The sequence below is a fragment of the Camelina sativa genome, chromosome 12 (genome assembly GCF_030686135.1).
Source record: "Camelina sativa cultivar CO46 ecotype springtype chromosome 12, ASM3068613v1".
Taxonomy (NCBI): domain Eukaryota; kingdom Viridiplantae; phylum Streptophyta; class Magnoliopsida; order Brassicales; family Brassicaceae; genus Camelina; species Camelina sativa.
Genome location: NC_141891.1, coordinates 39,198,715 through 39,219,903, shown reverse-complemented (window position 1 = coordinate 39,219,903; position 21,189 = coordinate 39,198,715). Strand labels below are relative to the sequence as shown.

General features: G+C 39.0%; 2 protein-coding genes across 2 annotated transcripts; both read right to left on the bottom strand.

Moving 5' to 3' along the window:
• Positions 1-7,393: 7,393 nt before the first annotated feature.
• LOC147933341 (uncharacterized) lies at positions 7,394-8,103 on the bottom strand. The gene has a single exon (XM_087478302.1). It carries the CDS (start codon positions 8,003-8,005, stop codon positions 7,436-7,438), a length of 570 nt encoding a protein of 189 aa, XP_087334428.1. The 5' UTR covers positions 8,006-8,103; the 3' UTR covers positions 7,394-7,435.
• Positions 8,104-15,922: 7,819 nt separating this feature from the next.
• Positions 15,923-19,706, bottom strand: LOC104732796 (PWWP domain-containing protein 3). Its single transcript, XM_010452378.3, has 2 exons — positions 19,394-19,706; positions 15,923-19,226 (listed from the first exon to the last, which is right to left on the bottom strand). Exon 2 carries the CDS (start codon positions 19,199-19,201, stop codon positions 16,184-16,186), a length of 3,018 nt encoding a protein of 1,005 aa, XP_010450680.2. The 5' UTR covers positions 19,202-19,226; positions 19,394-19,706; the 3' UTR covers positions 15,923-16,183.
• Between the last annotated feature and the right edge of the window lie 1,483 nt (positions 19,707-21,189).

Below are 21,189 nucleotides of genomic sequence, written 5' to 3'. Positions count from 1 at the left end.
GTTTTGGGGAGAAGCGGTTCTTACTGTGGCTTAACTGATCAATCGCACACCATCATCAATACACAAAGGTATTTCTCATTATGAGGTCCTTCATGGATGTAAGCCGGCTTATGATCAATTGAGAGTGTTTGGTTCTGCTTGTTATGTGCATCGCGTCTCTCGGGATAAAGATAAGTTTGGGGAGCGTAGTCGTCTTTGTATCTTTGTTGGTTATGCTCTTGGCAAGAAAGGGTGGAAGGTTTATGACAGTGAGAAGAATGTTTTTTCTGTCTCTCGTGATGTTTTTTTCAAGAGATGGTTTTTCCGTATGCTGAACATACGGATACTTTATCGTCGGTTCCTCTGAACTCTGGTGATGTTGATGGAGATTGGCTTCTTCCACCGGATACTCGAGTGAGGGGGAGTCCCAATGAGGCTGTTCTGCCACCGGATGTTCCCGTGAGGGGAGTCATCATAAGGAGGTTGTTCCCGTGACTCCGGCTGACCCCTCGTCACCCTCGTCACCTGTGTCTCAGGTGTCTCCGGCTGTCGACGTCTTTGCACCTCCGGTTGCTCTTCCGGTTAATGAGCCTCTTGCACCTGCTCCTTTACGTCGTAGTGAAAGAACACGAAAAGAAAACGTCTGTTTAAGTAATTATGTTGTTAATCATCATGTGTTGTCTACAACTGCGGATACCCATCACGCTTCACCCGCTCAACAATTTGAGTCTTCCCAAACGGTCCAAGGTATGTGTCTTCTTTCCTTGACAGATTATGTGTTTGATGAACAATTCTCTCCAGGGCATCGGGCATTCTTAGCCACTATTACACAATCCAAGGAACCAAAAAATTTCAAAGAGGCAATACGCATTAAAGTATGGAATGATGCGATGACTACGGAAGTTGTGGCACTTGAAGACAAGGATACATGGGATGTCACAACGTTACCCGAAGGTAAAGTAGCTCTTGGTTTTGAATGGGTGTACAAAACAAAGTATTATGCTGACATAACGATTGAGAGGTAAAAGGATCGTCTAGTTATACTCGGTAACCACCAGGTTGAAGGGGAAGATTATAACGAGACGTTTGCACCCGTGATTAAGATGACCACCGTTCGCTCCGTACTCCGGTTAGTTGCTGCTAAACAATGGGAAGTGTATCAAATGGATGTTAATAATGCCTTCCTCCATGGTGATTTAGAAGAAGAGGTTTACAAGAAACTTCCTCCTGGTTTTCGTCATTCATACCCTGACAAAGTTTGTCATCTTAAAAAGTCACTTTACGGCCTTAAACAAGCACCTCGTTCTTGGTTCAAGAAGTATTCTGATGCATTGCCTTGGTTTGGGTTTGTTCAGTCCTATGATGATTATTTACTCTTTTCCTACACTCGTGCAGGTATTGAGCTTCGCGTCTTGGTCTATGTAGATGATCTCCTCATTTGTGGTAATGATGCCTATATACTTCAGAAATTCAAGGATTATTTGTCTCATTGTTTTGCTATGAAAGATTTAGGCAAACTAAAATACTTTCTTGGGATTGAAGTAAGTCATGGTCCTGAAGGAATTTTTTTTGTCTCAACGCAAGTATGCTTTGGATGTTATTTCCGATTGTGGTGATCTTGGTGCTACGCCCGCAGCAGCCACGCCTTTACCTTAAAACCATCGTCTCGCCCCTTAACTCGTCGTTCAATTAGTGCGTTTGTGGTAATGCTTGGTGGTTCTCCTATTTCTTGGAAGACAAAGAAACAAAAGACAGTCTTGCATTCTTCTGCTGAAGCTGAGTATCGTGCAATGGCTGCAGGACTTCGCGAAATCAAATGGCTTCGTCAGTTGTTGAAAGAATTGGGCATCGAACAAACGTCTCCCACACGTTTCTTCTGTGACAGTAAAGCCACTATTCATATCGCTGCGAATCCCGTCTTCCATGAACGCACAAAGCACATTGAGAATGATTGTCATGCCATGCGTGATGCAGTCTCCGATGGAACCATTGTCACGCAACATATTGGTACCTCCGATCAACTTGCCAATATTTTGACAAAATCGCTTGGTTGAGTTCAGTTTGAGACTATAATGTCCACGTTGAGCATTTCGGATCCTCATCGTCCATCGTGAGGGGGAGTATTGGGCTGTATCTGTTGGGTTTGTTTGTGTTGGGCTAAAGTACATTACTTGTTAATGACGGTTGTAATCTCTTGTGTTGTAACCCTAAAAGTCGTGTGTATACAAACGACATTACGAACAATGAATAAAGGCAAGCAAGTTCGGTTTGTTATGTTTTATTTATGGTTGTACTCTTGATTTTCTTGTGTGTATAGCTCGTAGATGGGAGGATCGCCTCAATGGGTATTTCTGGTAATACTCACGCATCTCATTGTATTTGTGGTGCGTGCAGGTAATGCATGTGTGACGTAGAATTATGGCAATGAGAAGGAGGATTATCTAGGGTCTCGGTTGTATTATTGGCTATATTACTTATGTTGGAACCTAATTTAGAAGCATGCTAGGTTGCTGGTTTATATTGGTTATGATTGATATTGTATTTTAATATATTTGAGTTGGTTTGATATGTCTTTCGTTGTGTATGTTGGGTTATTGTTGGTTTATTGGTTGGGTTGTAAGTAAATATTAAGGGTTATTTAATTATATTATTATTATTATTAAAAAAGCGGGTCGGGTTGTTTCAGTTTGGTATCAGAGCCCTTACGGTTCTAGGGCGGGTTAATGAATGGTTTAGAGCGGTTTAGGAATTTAATTGGTTGAATCATTTTCCTATTGCTTGCTGCATGATGTTGTGTGATGGAATTGATTATGAGTAGTTAGTCAATTTGCATGTGGTATAGAGTCCTAGTATCATCCTCTTCGAGCCTTCAATGAGATTCCATGGTAAGTTGTTTTGTATGTTGTTAGTTGTATAGTGTTTTTAGCTTTTGTGCGGGAAGTGTAGTTGTGAAACAACCTGACCCATTTTTTTTAATAATAACAATATATAATTAAGCATCCCATAGTACTTAATTAAACTAACCAAACCACAATTCAACAATAAACCAACAACAACCAATATGCACAGCGGAAACATACCAACAATACAAAACCAACATATCATCAATACAATCACATTTCTAACCATTCTATCCAACAACCTAGCATAACTCTATCCAAGGTTCCAACATCAATAACATAACCATAACACACTAACCGAGACCCTAGATAGTCCTCCTCCTCATTGCCATGATTCCGCGTCACATACCTGCACACCGCAAACAACAATTGAGATGCGTAAGTATTATCACAAACACTTAGTGAGGCAATCCTCCCATCTACTAGGCTATACACACAAGCAACTGAGATTCCACTGTTAAGCAACACAAACAGCACAACAAACCAGGAAAACAAGCGTCAAACAATTTGGTGTTGACCGACACCAAAATGGTGTCAATCGACACTGACTCCTACCTTGTGTCGATCAACACCGACTCTGCAGATACGTTCTGCTTGAAGCCGATCATCGAATCTCCGCTTCTAACCATCTCCAATCCGTCCCAAACTCACCCAAAAGCTTCAGGAACCTATGGAAACCATAACATAACAACCACAAGCAAGAAAAACACCACAAACAACATAGAACAAGCAAAACAAAAGAGATCTCAGGCTTAGATCAGCCATGGTCATGCACTCACCTCTTTTGCAGAAAGTTCTGACCCAACAACGACGAATCCAACCCTTAGTAGTCTCTCCTTTGCTCTTAGCACAAGATCTTCACTCCACAACAACAGATCTCTCAATCCAAGCGAAGAATCTCCCAAAAAACCTCCAAACTCTTAAAGAACACTTTTCTCCCTCTAACTCTCTCTAAACAGCGACAAAACACTTCCCCCAAAACCCTTTTCGTCGACCTCCCACTTAAATAACCCGGTTATAAGGTTTCCTTAAACCAAACCGACAATTAAATCAAACTTGTCAAACCAAAAATTACTGGTGTCGATCGACACCCATCCCAAAAACCCATTAATTGGTTCGCGGATGTTACAAGTTGGCTATTGAAAAGTATTGGAAAGAGGTGGATCGGGAAATACCGTTAAAGGTGATTTGTGAAAGTGGATGTGTTGCAAATGGATTTTCAAGAAGTTAAGATGGAGATTTATTATGGATTTTCTTTTTTTGGATTTGTGTGTCATGTGGAAAAAGAAATAGATAGGGATTTCTATAAATAGAAAGTTTTAATAAATAAAAAAAATTTAAAATGGAAAGTTTTATGGGAGTTAGAGCTTTGCTATATTTGGAAAGTGTATGGAAACTATCTTGAGATGTGGTGGTGTTTCCGGTGTGACCTGGTGGTGGTCATAGTGGTATTCGGGAATGAGTAAATGGTGGTTAGTATGACATTGCGATGTTTTACGCAGACCATAGGAGCTAATTCTTGTCAGGAAGTGCTTAGAGACGTTAAGACTTGTTTGCTCTAGGGACGGTGGATTCTGAACAACTCATAAAGAGATGGTGGTTCTCCTGAGGGGATGGTGGTTCCCCTGTATACCGATAGCTTGAGGGGTGGTGTGCCCTAAGAGTGGCAGAGGAGATGGTGGTTCTCCTGGGAGATTGTGGTTCTCCTGAGGAAATGGTGGTTCCCCTAGTACCAAGATCTCGAGGGTGATGACCCGAGAGTGAGATGGTATGGCTCGAGGACGGTGTTTTGAGAGTGAGATTGGTATGGCTCAAAGGTTTTGACCTGAAAGTGGATGAGTTGGGAGCAAATAAAGTCTAGGACGTGTGAATAAGCATAATGACTAAATGTGGATGTCGGGGTTGATGGTGGTTCATTCCTGGGTTTAGTGTTGATCAGTGGGGTCAGAACTTTGTTTGACCGATAAGGTCAGGATTGTGTGGACCAGTGAGGTCAAGATGGTGTTGACCAGTGGGGTCAGGATGGGTTGACCAATGGGGTCAGGGTGGTTTGGGCCAGTGGTTTTCTGATTGCGGTAGACTAGATGGTTAGATGGTGCAAACCGTTGTGATGGTGGTTGGAGGAATTTTGTCGATGAATGGCGGTGTGTCCAGATTCGAGGATGAATCCTTGTTGGTGGGAAGAATTGTAACATCCTGGTTTCCTAATTTTTGAAATTTGCTGGTTTGATTTAAGTTCTCTCGGTTTTGAGTCGGTTTTGAGAAATCCTAAGAGGGTGTTTACAAGTTTAGGACGCCTCCTTGATTTTTCCCTTATTATCGTCATAGAATCAAGATAAAGAGAGAGAGGAGACAAGAAAATATAGTAAGCTTGGTGTGAAGGAGAGTAAAGAGGAAGCAGAATCATAAGATTTTGGGAGAAAATGGTCTCGACATATCAAATCGTATTCAAAGGTAACGAAATTTGATAGAGTTATTTCCAAGCCTGTCATAGTCATTCTCCTTTTTAATGAAGTGAATTTGGGTGTAAAATCCATCAGTTATTGGCATTTTCGTGGGACATGTTTTCTCGGACGTGAGTTGGGACCATCAGGGATTGCAACTGATATTGTGGTCTCGTCTAGTTTCTGATCGGCACGAGATTTTGTGAGAAGCTTCTTGATGTCTAGGGCTATCTTTTCACCGGAAGGATTTGATAGTTAACGGTTGGTTTATTTTAGGATTTCATCTTTGGGACTGTTCTTCTCTGATATTTGTGTCTAGTTTGCTTTAAGGTTGTTTTTTGGCTGTGTGGCTTGTTGTAGGACGTTTCTGTACTGTTTCATACGCGAGGAGAGTTTTTTCTTGTTGTAATTATTGTTCGTGTCACTTGTTAAGGTGAGTGTGTGACCATGAGTTTATCTGAGCGTTTGGGTTATAATGAATTTTGTATTTCAATTTAAAGTAAAAATTTTGAATTAAATTTTAGATATTTCATATGTCATATGGCTAGGAATTTAAAATTTTTATTGTAGGTTATCCATTTGGCTAAGAATGCCATTTTTATGGGAAAACTTGTTAAAAATGCTAGTTTTTGTTTTGTGAGAAATGCCAGTTTAGGATTTTTGAGGAGGAGTTAAAAGACGAATTTATCCTTTGTTTAAAAGAGGAGAAGCGTAAGGAGGGAAATTCAAAGAGAGGGAGACATTAATGCCGATGGGAAATGCATTAATGGCACCGAGGGTTTGGTCTATAGGGTGCTTTATGGGGTTAAGAAAGCGATAATGATAGTTAATGATGGTTTAGAGTAGGATTCATTTGTGTTATGTTTGGTGTTAATTCATAAGTTGAGGGTCTAATTTCAAATCAAACTTTTGGAAACAGATATGGGTTTTAGAAAAAGGGAAGAGAATTAGAGAAAGAGACAAATAAACAAATATTTTTTTTTAATGTCGAGACTATTTGTGGTGGACAAGTTTCATCAATCAAACAGATTTGGTCCACTAAAAAGACAAAAGGAAAAAGTTGTGATGGATAAAAACATGGTCAGGGTTGAATCTGGGTCCACAGGAGGCACAACATGTTTACTACGTAAGCCGATCAACAAGGTGGACAAGTTATTTTGGTAATGATGGACAAATAGAATACAACCAAGCGGATCTAGTCCACAAAAGAGATCGATGGACACAATTAGAGTGGACAAAACATGTCCGGTTGTTGAATCTGGTCCATCGAGAGACAATAAACAATGGATCATGGATCTAGTCCACCGGAAATGTATTAGATGTGTCTTTTGAATCGCAAATTTCTGAGACAGGTGGATCATATGGAGTTTTGAAATAAGATAGATGGATGTTTGGAGAGAGAGAGAGTTGTAGGTTTGGAAAAATGGAGGTTTAGAGAGAGAGAGTTGAAGTTTAGGAGGTTTTAAGAAAAAAAAAAAGATGGTAGCTAAGAGAGATCCAGATAAATGAGAGAAAGAAATAACATAAATGTGAACAAATTGGTCAAGGGTAATTTTGTTATTTTACTTGTATTAATAGTGGGTACTATGACATTTTAGAAAATACTCAATTAAAATTGATATTATCCATAAACTTTGCTAATATACATGACACAATGGATAAATTTTTAAAATTTTTATGTCAATAAAATTCTTAGCCAATAGATAACCTACAATAAAATTTTAAGAATAATTTAAAATATTTTTAATTTTTATTTACGATATAAATATCTCTTAAATTTATTTTACTATTTATATCATTTTCAAATAGAGCTTTAAGTTTAGTTTAATATGAAGTTCATATCAGAAATAGTACATAATGAAAAAATAAAAACTTTCAGTAAAAAAAAAATTATCAGACTTTAAGTATATATTTTTAATTTATAAAATCAAATTTTGTTAATGGGCCTTCCCAATAAAAATTGGGCTGTTTATCTTGTATTTTTACCTAGTTCCGTTTGGTTTGTTTAGGTTTTGATTATTTAGATTTACTAATAAATCTTGTATTTTTATCTTGTATCTCTCTCCCATGCAGTAATAAACTAATTCGTTAATGAAAATTAATTAAGCATTACTATTTTACAGTAAAGAAAAACCCAACGACATGTTGCTTGTAAGGTAGATATGATTTTCTCTTGTCTTCGTTCTTCTTCGCTTTGTTTCTCAGATAAAACTTCTCATGTGCACAAACCTTCTCCTTCTTCTTCGTAGACTCGTCTCTGTTTCTTGAATTCGAGTTCAAGAACTTAAGAGATTGTTTCCCTTCACTATAACTTCTCTTCAACAAATCACTAATTCTCCACGACGTTGACGATGATGCTCCCGTCGATTTGCTCTTTCTATGCGATTTCTCACTCGAGGTTACGTCAAGCTCTTCTTCATCTGACGAAGATGATGAATTCGACTGATCTTCGTGGAGGAATAAATCTCTCAGCTGAGTTGTAACCGTTGCCATTGGCAGCAGTGACGACTCGTCTTTATCGATGAGGTTCTGATTGAAAACTGGAAATTCAAACTCATCATCGTTTTGTTCATCAGAAAATTCGAGTCGAACTCGCTCGGCGGTCCCAGCGATTCGGTCGTTGGTGGCGTAACTGTTAAAGCTAAGGCAAAACGAGGCCGTGTAGTCATGTTCTTTCTCCATGCTTGTGACTCTAATGGTGTTTTTGTATCCTTCGGTGTATATATATATAGGTGAAATTGCTGGCAAATAAAAATGGCAATTTAGATAAAATTAAGGAATTTAACAAAAAAAAAAAAAGAAGAAGAGAAATCAAAGAAAATGGTAATGTATCATTGTATCAATAGTTTAGGTGGAGTTTTATGTTTTCTTTTTTCTTTTTTTTTTTCTGATTGATTAATTGACAATGAGATGTTACCTGATTCTTGTGTATTGGGTGTATTACTGATTTTTACGCATAACACAGATAAATCATTATTCCTAATAAAAGCGAACATGTTGTAAGACTGAGTCCTTAAAAATTGTTCAACAAAAAGATGAAAAAGCTTTCAAAAACAAAGTTAGCTGATGCAAAATTTAAAATAAAATAATTGATACAAAAACCTTATCATCAATTATATTTTTTTAAAAAATCGAATGTAGAAATAATTCAACCAAGAAAAACGTTTAGGCAACTTGTATAACCTTTTTTTGTAAAAAATAATTAGGAGAAAATTAAACTAAAAATTGAGAATATAGTCATCAAACAAAATGTTGCTTCGTATTGTTCCTTGGGAAACCGGAAACATCAGATAAAATAATGCATACGTAATTGCTCATGAATGAACAAGAAGCATGACGACATTTGTACTCCAACAATTATTTTTCTTCTCTATAACAATTTCTCTTCGAAAACGAAGGTTCGATTGCTTCAGTTTCTTAATGTTACAGCATTTATTTATTTGCTCTCCTCCCAACAACATAACGTAGGCTTATTAAAATCATATATATATTATGTGTACTGTGTGATACTGTCTAATCTATTTTATATACTTATTAGTAATAATTGATTGCCTTGACAAATCTTAAGGGAGAAGGTAAAGACAATTTTTGTATGTATCGATCACAAAATAAAATCATACTAATTAATAGAACAATTCATAATAGTCATTCTATATATCTCTAACAACTCTTTTGTCTTAATTTAATTGTAACTTACAGAGAAATCTTTTTCAATAAGTAGTACTGTAGTAGTATTAAATCATGTTATGAAAGATTATGTATTATAAACTATATGTAGAATGTATGTATGGAAAGGCTAGTTTTTTAAATGATAGAACCCTAATCTCTAGTGTATATATAATGTAATCCTTCTATCTAATGAGAATTATTCAGCCTCTTATTCTATATGGTATCAGAGCCACGATCTCTTAACCTAAAAACACAAAAAAAATTATTTTCTCTCTTTCACGCCGCTCACCATGTCATCCTCCTCCGGTGAAACCATCACTGTGTCCGCGTCACAGTCCATCCTCTCCATCAACATGATGAACGTGACTAAGCTCACCAGCACAAACTTCTTGATGTGGAGTCGTCAAGTCCGTGCGTTGCTCGATGGTTACGACCTTGTCGGCTATGTCGATGACACCGTTGTCGTTCCCCCACTCACAACCACCACAGATGGTGTTACCTCCGACAATCCAGATTACAAGATTTGGAAGCGACAATATCACTTGATTTACAGTGCACTTTTGGGTGCTATCTCTCTCTCCGTTCAACCTCTGCTCTCCACCACCGCCACCTCTGCTGAGATCTGGCGTAAGTTGACGTCGATCTATGCCGCTCCTAGTCGTGCTCACGTTCAACAGATCCGCCAACAGATCAAACTCTGGACCAAAGGTGACAAGTCAATTGAGACTTATTTCCAAGGTCTTACCACACGATTCAATCAGTTGGCTCATTTGGGTAACCCCATGGAGCATGACGATCAGCTCGAGAAGATTCTCGGTGGTCTCCCAGAGGAGTTCGGTCGTGTTGTTGATCAGCTTGAAGGACGTGATCGAACTCCGACTCTCGCTGAGGTTTACGAGAAGTTGCTTCATCATGAAGTAAAACTCAAGAGTGTTATCATGTCTTCTCTGTCTCTTCCGACTACTGCGAATGCCATCAATATTCGCGGTTCTCAGTCTCGAGGAAAATCTCGTGGCTATCAACACAACTCTCGTCAACACAACGCTTCGCGCTCACAAAACTCTGCTCCTCGTGGCTACCAAGGTCGTTGTCAGATTTGTGGCGTCTATGGCCATAGTGCACACCGTTGCTCTCACCTTCAAGTTTCTGGTGCTCCTTTCAACAACAACACTCCGACATCCGTTCCATGGCAGCCCCGCGCTAACATGACCACCACAACTCCATGGCTTCTTGATTCGGGGGCCACTCATCATCTTACGACCGACTTGAGCAACCTCTCTCTCCAAGAGCCTTACAACGGCGGTGAAGAGGTTACTATTGCCGACGGCACTGGTCTTCCTATTTCCCACACGAGTTCCACTTCAATCCCTACACCAAATAAACCGCTTTCTCTGAATGATGTTTTATATGTTCCTAATATTGCTAAAAACCTTATATCGGTTTTCCGTTTATGCAATGCTAATTGGGTTTCTGTGGAATTCTTTCCGGCCTATTTTCAGGTGAAGGATCTCAAAACGGGGGTCCGGTTGCTGCAAGGGAGAACTAAGAATGGGTTGTATGAGTGGCCAGTCCCAATGACCAAGGATTCCATTTCCATTTTGACCACCACCACCTCCAAACCATCTTTATCATCTTGGCATTCCAGACTTGGCCATCCATCACCTCCGATTTTACACACTATTCTTTCAAAATTTTCTTTACCTTGTTCTGAATCCACAAATAAACATTATCCTTGTTCTCATTGTCTTATTAATAAAAGCCATAAGCTTCCCTTCAATACAAACACTATTTCTTCTACTAAACCGTTACAATATCTTTATTCCGATGTCTGGATGTCTCCCTTACTCTCAAATGAAAATTTCAAATATTACTTGGTCATTGTGGATCACTATACTCGTTACACATGGTTATATCCATTGAAGCAAAAATCGGATGTCAAAGAAACGTTTATTGCGTTTAAAGCTTTAGTTGAAACACGGTTCAAGGAGAAGATACAAACGCTCTACTCCGACAATGGGGGCGAATTCCTGGCTTTGCGACATTTCTTGGCAACAAACGGGATCTCACATCTCACAACACCACCACACACACCGGAACACAACGGTATTTCTGAACGGAAGCATCGGCATATCGTTGAGACCGGTCTCACTCTGTTACATCAAGCCTCGGTTCCTAAGCATTACTGGCCCTATGCATTCGCAACTGCGGTCTACCTCATTAACCGGATGCCAACACCGGTGTTAGACAATGTATCACCCTATATCAAGCTGTTTCAGCAGGAGCCTAATTACCCCAAGCTCCATGTCTTTGGGAGTCTTTGTTTCTCATGGCTTCGCCCATATACGGCACACAAACTTGACGATCGTTCTAAACCTTGTGTGTTCATGGGTTATTCATTGACACAAAGTGCATATTTGTGTCTTGATATAGTGACGGGTCGGGTCTATACGTCGAGGCATGTTCAGTTTGTGGAATCGAGTTTTCCGTTTGTCTCGCTGTCAACCGCTACTACCAACTCTCCGCCGGAGAATGATGTGACCTCTCCTCCTTCCGTCGTCACCATTCCGACATCTCCACCTACTACAACTCCGACTACTTCTCCAACAGCACCGGTCCCTCTAGCTCCTTCACCATCACCTCGAGTCACGACTCCGCCAACATCACCACCACAGTTTGACCCTCATCACGGGAACTCTTTGCTGGGTCGTGACACATCTCCAGGTCTATCTACGGATTCTGTGTCACCGCCTAGTCCACCAGCAACGAGTCCGTCTCCTTCTCTACGTTCATCTCCATCACTGGATCCTTCTCCGTCACCGGTGCCGCCACCTGCTCCACCGTTAGCACCACCTCCGATTCCACCTGAGAACATTCATCCCATGCAAACACGGAGAAAGAACAATATTACTAAGCCAAAAACAAAGTTTAGTCTCTCCGCCATCACCACCAAAATCACTATTCCAACGACGGTGACTCAAGCCATACGAGATAAGAAATGGAGAGATGCAATGGGTTTGGAGATGAATGCACAAACGCGGATGCGTACTTTTGATTTGGTTCCTCCACCTAAAGGTCATAACATTATCCCTACTAAATGGGTTTATACACTAAAGTACTTGCCCAATGGTTCCCTTGATAGGTATAAAGCACGTTTGGTGGCTCGAGGGTTCAATCAAGAGTATGGGCTTGACTATGACGAAACATACAGCCCTGTGGTCAAGTCTAATACCATTCGCTTGGTGCTACAACTTGCCGTGAACCATAACTGGCCAATTCGTCAACTTGACGTCAATAACGCTTTCTTGCATGGGACGCTAACGGATGAGGTTTATGTGTCTCAACCACCGAGGTTTATCGATAAGGACCTTCCACATTATGTCTGTCGGTTAAACAAAGCTTTGTATGGCCTTAAACAAGTTCCTTGTGCTTGGTATCAGGAATTAAAGACCTACTTGCTTCGGATGGGGTTTAGAAACTCTCTTGCTAATACGTCGGTTTTCGCCTATCTCAATGGTAATGACATTGTTTACATACTTGTTTATGTCGATGATATCATCGCGACAGGAAGTTCTCAGTCCCTTATCACCGGTTTCATTGGTGCTTTATCCACTCGGTTCTCACTCAAAGCTCCCACTGAACTACGCTACGAGAACACCACAAGGACTCCATCTCATGCAGAAACGGTACATTCTTGATCTTCTAGTCAAGACTAACATGATTGACTATAAGCCGGTGTCTACACCAATGTCACCAAAACCGAAGTTGTCTCTCACATCCGGTACTCTCTTTGATGATCCAAGCAAGTATCGTATGGTATTAGGCAGCCTTCAATATTTGTCGTTCACCCGGCCTGATATCGCTTATGCGGTGAACAAGATGTCTCAATTTATGCATCGCCCTACTGATATGCATTGGCAGGATGCAAAACAGATTCTCCGCTACCTCGCTAGAACCCTCTCTCATGGTATTTACCTTCGCCCTAATGCTCCTCTTGCACTACATGCATACTCCGACGCCGATTGGACCGGTGACTCCGACGACATGGTCTCCACCAACGCCTACCTTATCTATCTTGGTTCGGCTCCAGTTTCTTGGTCCTCTAAGAAGCAAAGAGGAGTGGCTTGCTCATCCACCGAAGCAGAATATAGGGCTGTCGCAAATACAACCGCTGAACTACGTTGGCTCACTTCTTTACTTACGGAACTTGGCGTTAGGCTTCCGACTTCTCCGGTGGTTTACTGTGACAATGTAGGCGCCACGTATCTATGTGCTAACCTCGTCTTCCATTCTCGCATGAAACACATAGCTTTGGACTATCACTTCATCCGTGAGCAGGTTCAATCGGGTGAGTTAAGGGTCGAACATGTCTCCACGAAGGACTAGCTTGCAGATGCACTTACCAAACCTTTGCCGAGAAGCAGATTCACTGAGTTATTCGACAAGATTGGCGTGACTTCAGCCCCTCCATCTTGAGGGGGCGTGTAGAATGTATATATGGAAAGGCTAGTTTTGTAAATGATAGAACCCTAATCTCTAGTGTATATATAATGTAATCCTTCTATCTAATGAGAATTATTCAGCCTCTTATTCTATACTATATACTAGTAGTTACCAAAAGAAAAAAAACATAGTTACCAACATGTTAAGTTAGGGCTGTTTAAACTTTTATTGAGGTGAGACAGGCTAAGGACGTCAACTCGCATATGTTTGGTTTCATTGTTTGAATATTCCGTGCATGGAGTACTCAGTTATTTGAGCATTGGCTCATTCATATAACTCATATGTAGGCATGATCAGGCAACAATAACGCTAAGTTAACTCATATGTAGGCATGATCAGGCATGAGTACTCAGTTATTTGGGCATTGGCTCATATAACTCATATTACCGGTCTCTCAAGATCTGTTCGGACTCTTAAGTCCTCATCAAGCTTCTCAACTCGTCTGGTAGTCTCAAGGAGCTCAAAGGAATTCTCCATGACATTTCGTGTCTGAAGAATGTCTTTTCCTCTCTTATTTTCAGTTTCATTCCACGTTTAAACAATGTTGCAGCAGATACTCTAGCTAAATCTGCTTTCTCTATTTCTTTGTTATCATATGTATCCCTCTCCTCCCCTACTGGAGCTTAACTTTTCATCTTATTAATCTAAGCGTTTGACCAAAAGAAAAACGTCAAAGTGGTAGTGTATATGTCGACAAATTAAAAAGAAGTAGTAGTTGTGTGGTTTTAGATTATAAAAGTTCAGTTTGACAAAAAAAAAAAAGATTATAAAGGTTCAAAGTTTTATAAACTTAAAAATTAATTTGCAATACTGTAAATAGGCATGTCAATTAGGGCTAAAGCCCGCAGGCTGGCCCGGTTCGGCCCTGAAAAATATCGGGCTCGGACTTAAATATATATGTCCAAAAAAAATCGGGCTTTTTGGGTTCAGCCCGTTTGGGCTATAGGGGTTTTTGGGCTTAGTCCGACTGGGCTCGAGCCAGCCTGAAAAGCCCTTTAACAAGTATATTTTTACATTTTTGTTAATATTTTTGTTTGATTGCAATATTTGATTAACAATTTATTGTAAATAAAGTTTTAAACTCTAATCCTAGTTTTCATATTTACTTAATAACCATACTTAATACTTTAAAATTTATATTAATGATATTTTATATGAATTATATATTGGTTTATTTGCTTAAAGTATCGAAAATTTATTTAGTTTTAAACCTTTTCTATTAAATTAAGTTGGTTGTAGTGAATATAGATGAGTTATTAAATTTTTGATTGATTTGTTTTATAGTGCACCTTCAAACACTGTTTTTTTAGGCTTATAAGTTTGAATTTTTGATCGGTAAAATAAACTCGAAAAAGCCCAAAAACCCTGTAATCCTGTTAGGGCCGGGCTCGGACTTTAAAATATAGGCTCAGAAATATTTTGGGCCAGACCGGGCCGGACTCAAACATATGCGGATTTTACGGGTTTCGGGCCAGGCCGGACCAGGCTAGCCCGATTGACACCCCTAACTGTAAACACTAGAGCCTAATTATTATGTGCTTAAAATTAGCTATTAGTTACCAAGGCTATCAAATGGATTGTCTACGTCTATTTTAGACCTATCGAATATAGCAATATTGAACAATTTGATTGCGGTTAAATGACCATGAATCCATGATCATTGACAACAATATCTATTAACGACAATGTTTAAATGGGATGTCCATTAGTCGAAATAGAACAAATGTTTATGTTTACGTAAATGTAACTGTACAATTTTGACATAAAATTCGGTATTATGTGAAAACATTTTTAGTTATAAAATTTTGTGGTTTTGACAAAAAAAATCTAGTTTTGCGATTTAGGCGAGAACATGGTTTTGGCAAGAAAACATTAATTTGTAAAAAACTATTTTTAGTGATAAAAAAATTCAAATTTTCAGTTTAAAAAACAATAAGTTTACCAACCTTTCCAAAATCTCATATGATTTTATCAAAATGAATGGATAAAATTGATTGGTGCAATAACGCTATGAAAATCCGTCGTTAAAATCTCTCTTAAATCAATTTTAAAAAATTAAAATTGAGTTTTAATTTTCTCCAAATCGATTTTAAATTAGCTTTTCAAGTATTTTTGGTTAACCAATGTTCATATTTTTAAATCTGTTTTCTCTGTGGGAGAAGATAAAAAATTAAACATTTAACTCGAAAGAAAAGATCAAAATCTATTAAGCTTTTCAAGTATTTTTGGTCAACCAATGGTCAACCAATGGTTTGGATGTTTTCAAAATCCAAACACTTAGCTTTCATGGATTTTGATCTTTTGTAATATGATCTTTTTTTCTCAGTTAACAAAACTACAATTGCCTAAAACTATTGCATGCTAGCGCAAAGAAAAGAAAAATAATCAATAGGTAAATTACAACAGTATCCCAAACTCAAGAGAGTGATATACCAAAAGCCCAGTGTAGAGGGTTTACCGGTTTAGTTTCAAATTTTGTAAACTTGAAAAAGTCTACACAAAAACAAAAAGGAACATCGATCTAACTCTCTAACCTATGACAAGATTCATAAGTATCATCATCTTCTCAAAATAGTTTTCTTTTGTTTTGCAGAAACCATAAATATCCTAAAACCTGCAAAAGTCTCCTGAAAATTCTCAACCAACAAAATAAAAACATAATAGCATAATCCTACGAAGATCTCATCTCTCTTACTTTCTCACTTTCTCCAACAAATTTACTATCTCACCTTCAAATTTCACTCTCACTTCCTCAGTCATTCCTCCTTCACATCCGTCAAGTAACATTCTCATCTCGTCCATCTTTTTCTTCAGATATTCCACCTCCACTGTCGTCTCTGCAACTTCAGCTTCATTTTTCTTCTTCACTGTTCTCTCATTAGGATACTTGAGCCTGAATTTAACGGTCGAACTAGTAGTAAACGGGCATTTCTCTTGTGAGGATTCAAAAGCTTTTTCTCCATCAGGTACATCCAAGAAGGCAACACGGGCAGACAGGTTGTTCTCTAACATATCAGTTCTTTCTTTGTCCAATGTCCCAAACCTCTCATATATTTCAATCAGATCTTCCTTTTTAGGCAAACTCGAACCAGGACCAAATGTAACATATAGCTCAGCTCCTGCAAATCCCCTTTCAGTTTCTTTCTTTTTAGACTTTCCTTCTATTTTCTTCTTCTTCTTCTTGTTCTTCTTCTCGGGTTCCACAGTCTCACTCTGGCTTTCTTCTTCGTCATGTTTAGGCTTCTTCCGTTTTCTCTCTTTCTTGGTTGGCTCACTCGATTCTTTCTGGGTATCCTTTTCTTCAACCGCTTCCCCTTGCTTCTTTGATTCGGACTTCTTACGTTTTCTCTCCTTTTTAGTTAAATCATTCGCCTCTTTCTGAGTTTCTTCTTCTCCATCTGCTTGCTTCTTTGATTCAGACTTCTTCCGTTTTCTCTCTTTCTTTATTGACTCACTTGACTCTTTCCGGGTTTCTTCTCCTTCATCAGCTCGCTTCTTTGTTTTAGACTTCTTATGTTTTTGCTCTTTCATCATTGTCCCATTATTGTCTGTCTCATTCTCTTCTTTCCGAGTTTCCTCAACCTCCTCTGCTGGCTGCTTCACTTTACGCTTCTTATCTTTTTTCTCTTTCCCCTTAGTCTCGGGATTGGGCATCTCATTCAGTTGTTCTTTTTCTTTATCTGAACTATCATAACCCCCTAAAGTCTTGTTAATGGCTCCCTGATGATATGTGAAGCTTCTATAGATGGTCATGAATTCTCTTACCATGTCTCTTGAGCTACTGTCTTTTGGATATTGTGTACCAAGAGCTGATACACGAATTAGATCTTGCATTTCCTTTGGTGTAGCTCCCAACCTCAGAAAATCGACAGCGTTACTTAGTTCCTCTGACAGTTCTTCGCGACCTAACCCATAATCAAATGAAGGCTCACATGGTAAATCCAATTCATCTTCTTCCACTGCCATGATGCTGTCATTAGCATCGGTTATTTGCTCTCCTACTTGGCTCTGACTTGAAATGTTAGAAGATTCAGATTCAACCTGACTCTTTTTACTCCCTTTGCGTGAAAAATCCGACAAGAAATCAGGCGAAAGGTACTTGCTCTTCTTCCTCTCCCTCTTTGATGATTGTGTGGCGGTCTCGCCACTTGCATCATTCTTGGAAATATCAAACCTGACCTTTTTTCGCAGTGAAGCTAAAGGAGTTGAATCAATATCTATATCCACATTCGAAGCCTCGTTTTTCTCTGTCTCTTCTCTGTTTCCACTCCCATCATCATCATCCACAGCCCTTTTCTTTCTCTTACTTGAAGTTTCGCTTTTGCTACCTTCTTCCACTTGCTTCTGACTAGCATTTTCGATTGTAGAAACTTCACTCTTTCTTCTCCTCGGTGTAGTGGTGGTAACATTTTCAAGCTCACCATTAACTTCATCAAAGCGTTTTGTTTTTTTCCTACCCGACTTAACATTTGACTTTACATCTCCATTCACTAGTTCTGTCTCAAATCTCACCTTAGCAGAAGAATCATTCTCCAATATATCAGCAATGCTCTTTTCCTTCCTTCTGTGGAGCAGCCTATGATCAGGAAACCCGGAACACCTCTCTAACGATCCCTGAAGAGTCGACTCTTCAGGATCCAAAGCTTCTGCTTCCTCTATGCTAGAACGTTTAGCACGCAATTCTAACCCATCATCAACATTCTCGTCTTCATCATCATCATCATCATCATCATCATCATCACTGTTGTTTTTGTCTTCAAGTCCTGGAACTGATTGAGGCTCATGATACTCAGTCAAACCATATCCTCTGTTAGACCGATAAAACGCAGATACCTTCCTTTTCAATATCTCCAGCTCAAGCAACCCACCAAAGCTAACCGTCAATGCAGAGCATTTAACATCTTTAAGAATCTCTCCATGTTTCCCAACCAGCAAAGACGAAATCATTTCGCGTCTCAAGTCGCGCACCAAAACCCCTTCCTTAATCCCGGCATTGTTAGCTGCACGACTATCAAACTTATCTTTCCCCTCAGCACAATCACACACCAGCAAACGCTCAACGTGTCTCCCCATCTCTCCAACCGCCTCTTCCACCGCAACGAGGAAACTCTTAGAATTACTCACCTTCGAACACTCTTTAAAACTCTCTGCAAACGGTTTCAACTGAGACGCACCGCACCAAGCAAACGTCCCGTCACCGAAATAAGCCACAAGCAATTTCCCTTTCTGCTTTATCTTCAAAGCCAAATCAGAAGCATCAGATGGATCGTAAATCTGACCAGGCCACCATGGATGATTCTTGATTTTGCCCCACACAAAATCTCCAACACAGTACCCATGTTCTTCTTCCTCTTCCTCTTCCTCTTCCTCCTCTTCTTCATCATCACCACCATCTTCTTCTTCTTCTTCTTTCATATCTTCCTTCAATTTCAGCAACGAAGAAACACCATTCATAACGCAATCTTCAACAACAACACCAGATTCGTTCAAATTCTTCTCAGCCTCAACAACGTTTACCTTCTCCTTCTCACCCTCACCATCTCCGTTTACAGAAACCTTAAAACCGTTCTCCTGAACAACAACAACACCACCATCATCCTTTAGCGTATTCTCACCTAAATCGTGTTCCTTAGCAGATTCAATCTCCGAAGCACAGCTAGCTTTAGGTTTCTCCTCTTCTCCGATTCCCAAGACAACTTCCATTTCCATTTTTTTCCCCTAACTTCCTCGCCGACTGTAGATTACAAAAAACAAAAAAAAACAAAAAAAAAAATCAGAAAACGACAAAAAAAATCAAACCTAACTAGTCAATTTACACATAAACACCAACGAATTCTCCAAAAAAAATAAACCAAAGTATAAATTAGGTTAAAATCTTATGTAAAATCAAATTTGATTTACCTAGTTTTGAGCTCCGAGAGAAACGCAAAACAACAACGTCCGAGCGACCTAGCGAATCTTCAAAAAGAAAAGCAAAAAAAAAAGTCTAGTAACAACACACAGAGGGAGGGAGATAGAGAGACTCAGAGGAGCTATCTGGATTTAGGATTTGTGAGAGAGAGAGAGGAAGATGAAGAGGTATCGTTGAAAGTGAAACGCGGCTGCAAAAAAAAAAGTTTTAGCTTTCGGAGAAATTAAAGGGTACTTTCGTAATTAATGTCTTTTTTTTTTTTTGCCCCAAGAATAAAGACAACGTTTTTTAAAGAAATTTCCCAAAATAAGCTTGTGGTCACTTTCACGACTAAACTAGACCAACCATCGAGAGTAGAGAACTTTAATTATACTCGCTTTCTCTGTCTGATACTTATGTTATCAAGAGTCTTACGTGGCGGGAATCGGAGATGAGAGTGAGTAACACGCGGATAGAGGCGAGTTGAGGTGAGAGATTTGAGAGCCGCATCAGAAGCTTTAGATGATCGACAGCTGTAATATGTGGTGCTTCGACGGCTTATTTATAGTTGCAGTAGTAAAAGCAGTGAGATTTTTCAAATGGTCTATGAAACGACACTTATATTTGCCGTTTTCTCAAAAAAAAAATATTGTTTTAATTTTTACGGATATGCTCAGCCCGCTAAGTCATTCCGGATCTGAATGGTAATCACGATTAGGAAGGACAAATCAATATGTTGATTGGACCGCTCTGTTTTAAGTGTAGATAACGAACCATTGCAGTCTAACTCTATTTGTAAGTAAAAATTGTCTACAGTTGGTCCGTTGTGGTTTTATCTATATTTCTTTTGGATCGCACTACTGTGGAGTAAAATTAATGAATAGTAAATAAAAAACGGTTTAATCTGCAAATGGACTTGTCTACCCCAACCGCTGCAACCATTCACACCCTTAGTATCTCTTAATCTTGTTTCGTTTTAGTTAAAATGATCTTGTTTCGTTTTAGTTAAAATGACGAGTATCAAAAATTTAGTGCTTGTTGTTGATTAATCTTTTTTTTTCTTTTAAGAATCATTGATCTGTTTAAGAGAATCTATACCATAGGTCCTACGGTATTTTTATTTCATTATTCAATAGACCATGTTTTTTTAACCAATAATTATGTTTCATTTGTTTCTTCATTGCATTCGAATAATTAACTCTTTACAGATGTCTTGGTTATATATATATATATATATATATATATATATATATATATATATATATATACTATGAGATATGTGGCTGATAGTTTTTTTAGTGTCCACGTGTTAAATTTGGGACTTGTCTCCAATCCAGGTTTTAGCAGGAGGCTTTCCTTATGAGTCAGTGTATTCGAATTTGGATTGTATTTACTGGAGAGGAATTTTTCTTTCAGGAGATCCAGATTCTCTTCATCAGTTACCCTGGAAATTATGGTCGCTTTGCAAAGATAGGAATAAGAAGGTTTTTCAAGGCACACAGCCGGAGCTAATTGACGTAATTAATCAGGCTGTAAGTGCAAAATTATTATGGAAGAGGTGCAGTCTCGGGTAGAGGCTTTTTCCGGTCCCTAAAATCCATTGAACTCTCTGGTTCCTATGGTGAGCCAGGGTCAGGGTCCCCATTGTCAAATAGAAGGATCTTGGAAAAAATTGAGCCCAATTCAGGTTTGGGTTTTTGGTGTTGTAATGGTGAACCTCAGACTTTATTATTGGGAGCTCGATGTCTAAGACGAATTCCTTCCCCGCTTCATTCGGAGTTGGAAGCTCTACTTTGGGCCATGGAGA

Excerpts from the sequence above, each read along its gene's own strand:
- LOC104732796 (XM_010452378.3), bottom strand. The coding sequence starts at position 19,201 with ATGGAAATGGAAGTTGTCTTGGGAATCGGAGAAGAGGAGAAACCTAAA.
- LOC147933341 (XM_087478302.1), bottom strand. The coding sequence starts at position 8,005 with ATGGAGAAAGAACATGACTACACGGCCTCGTTTTGCCTTAGCTTTAAC.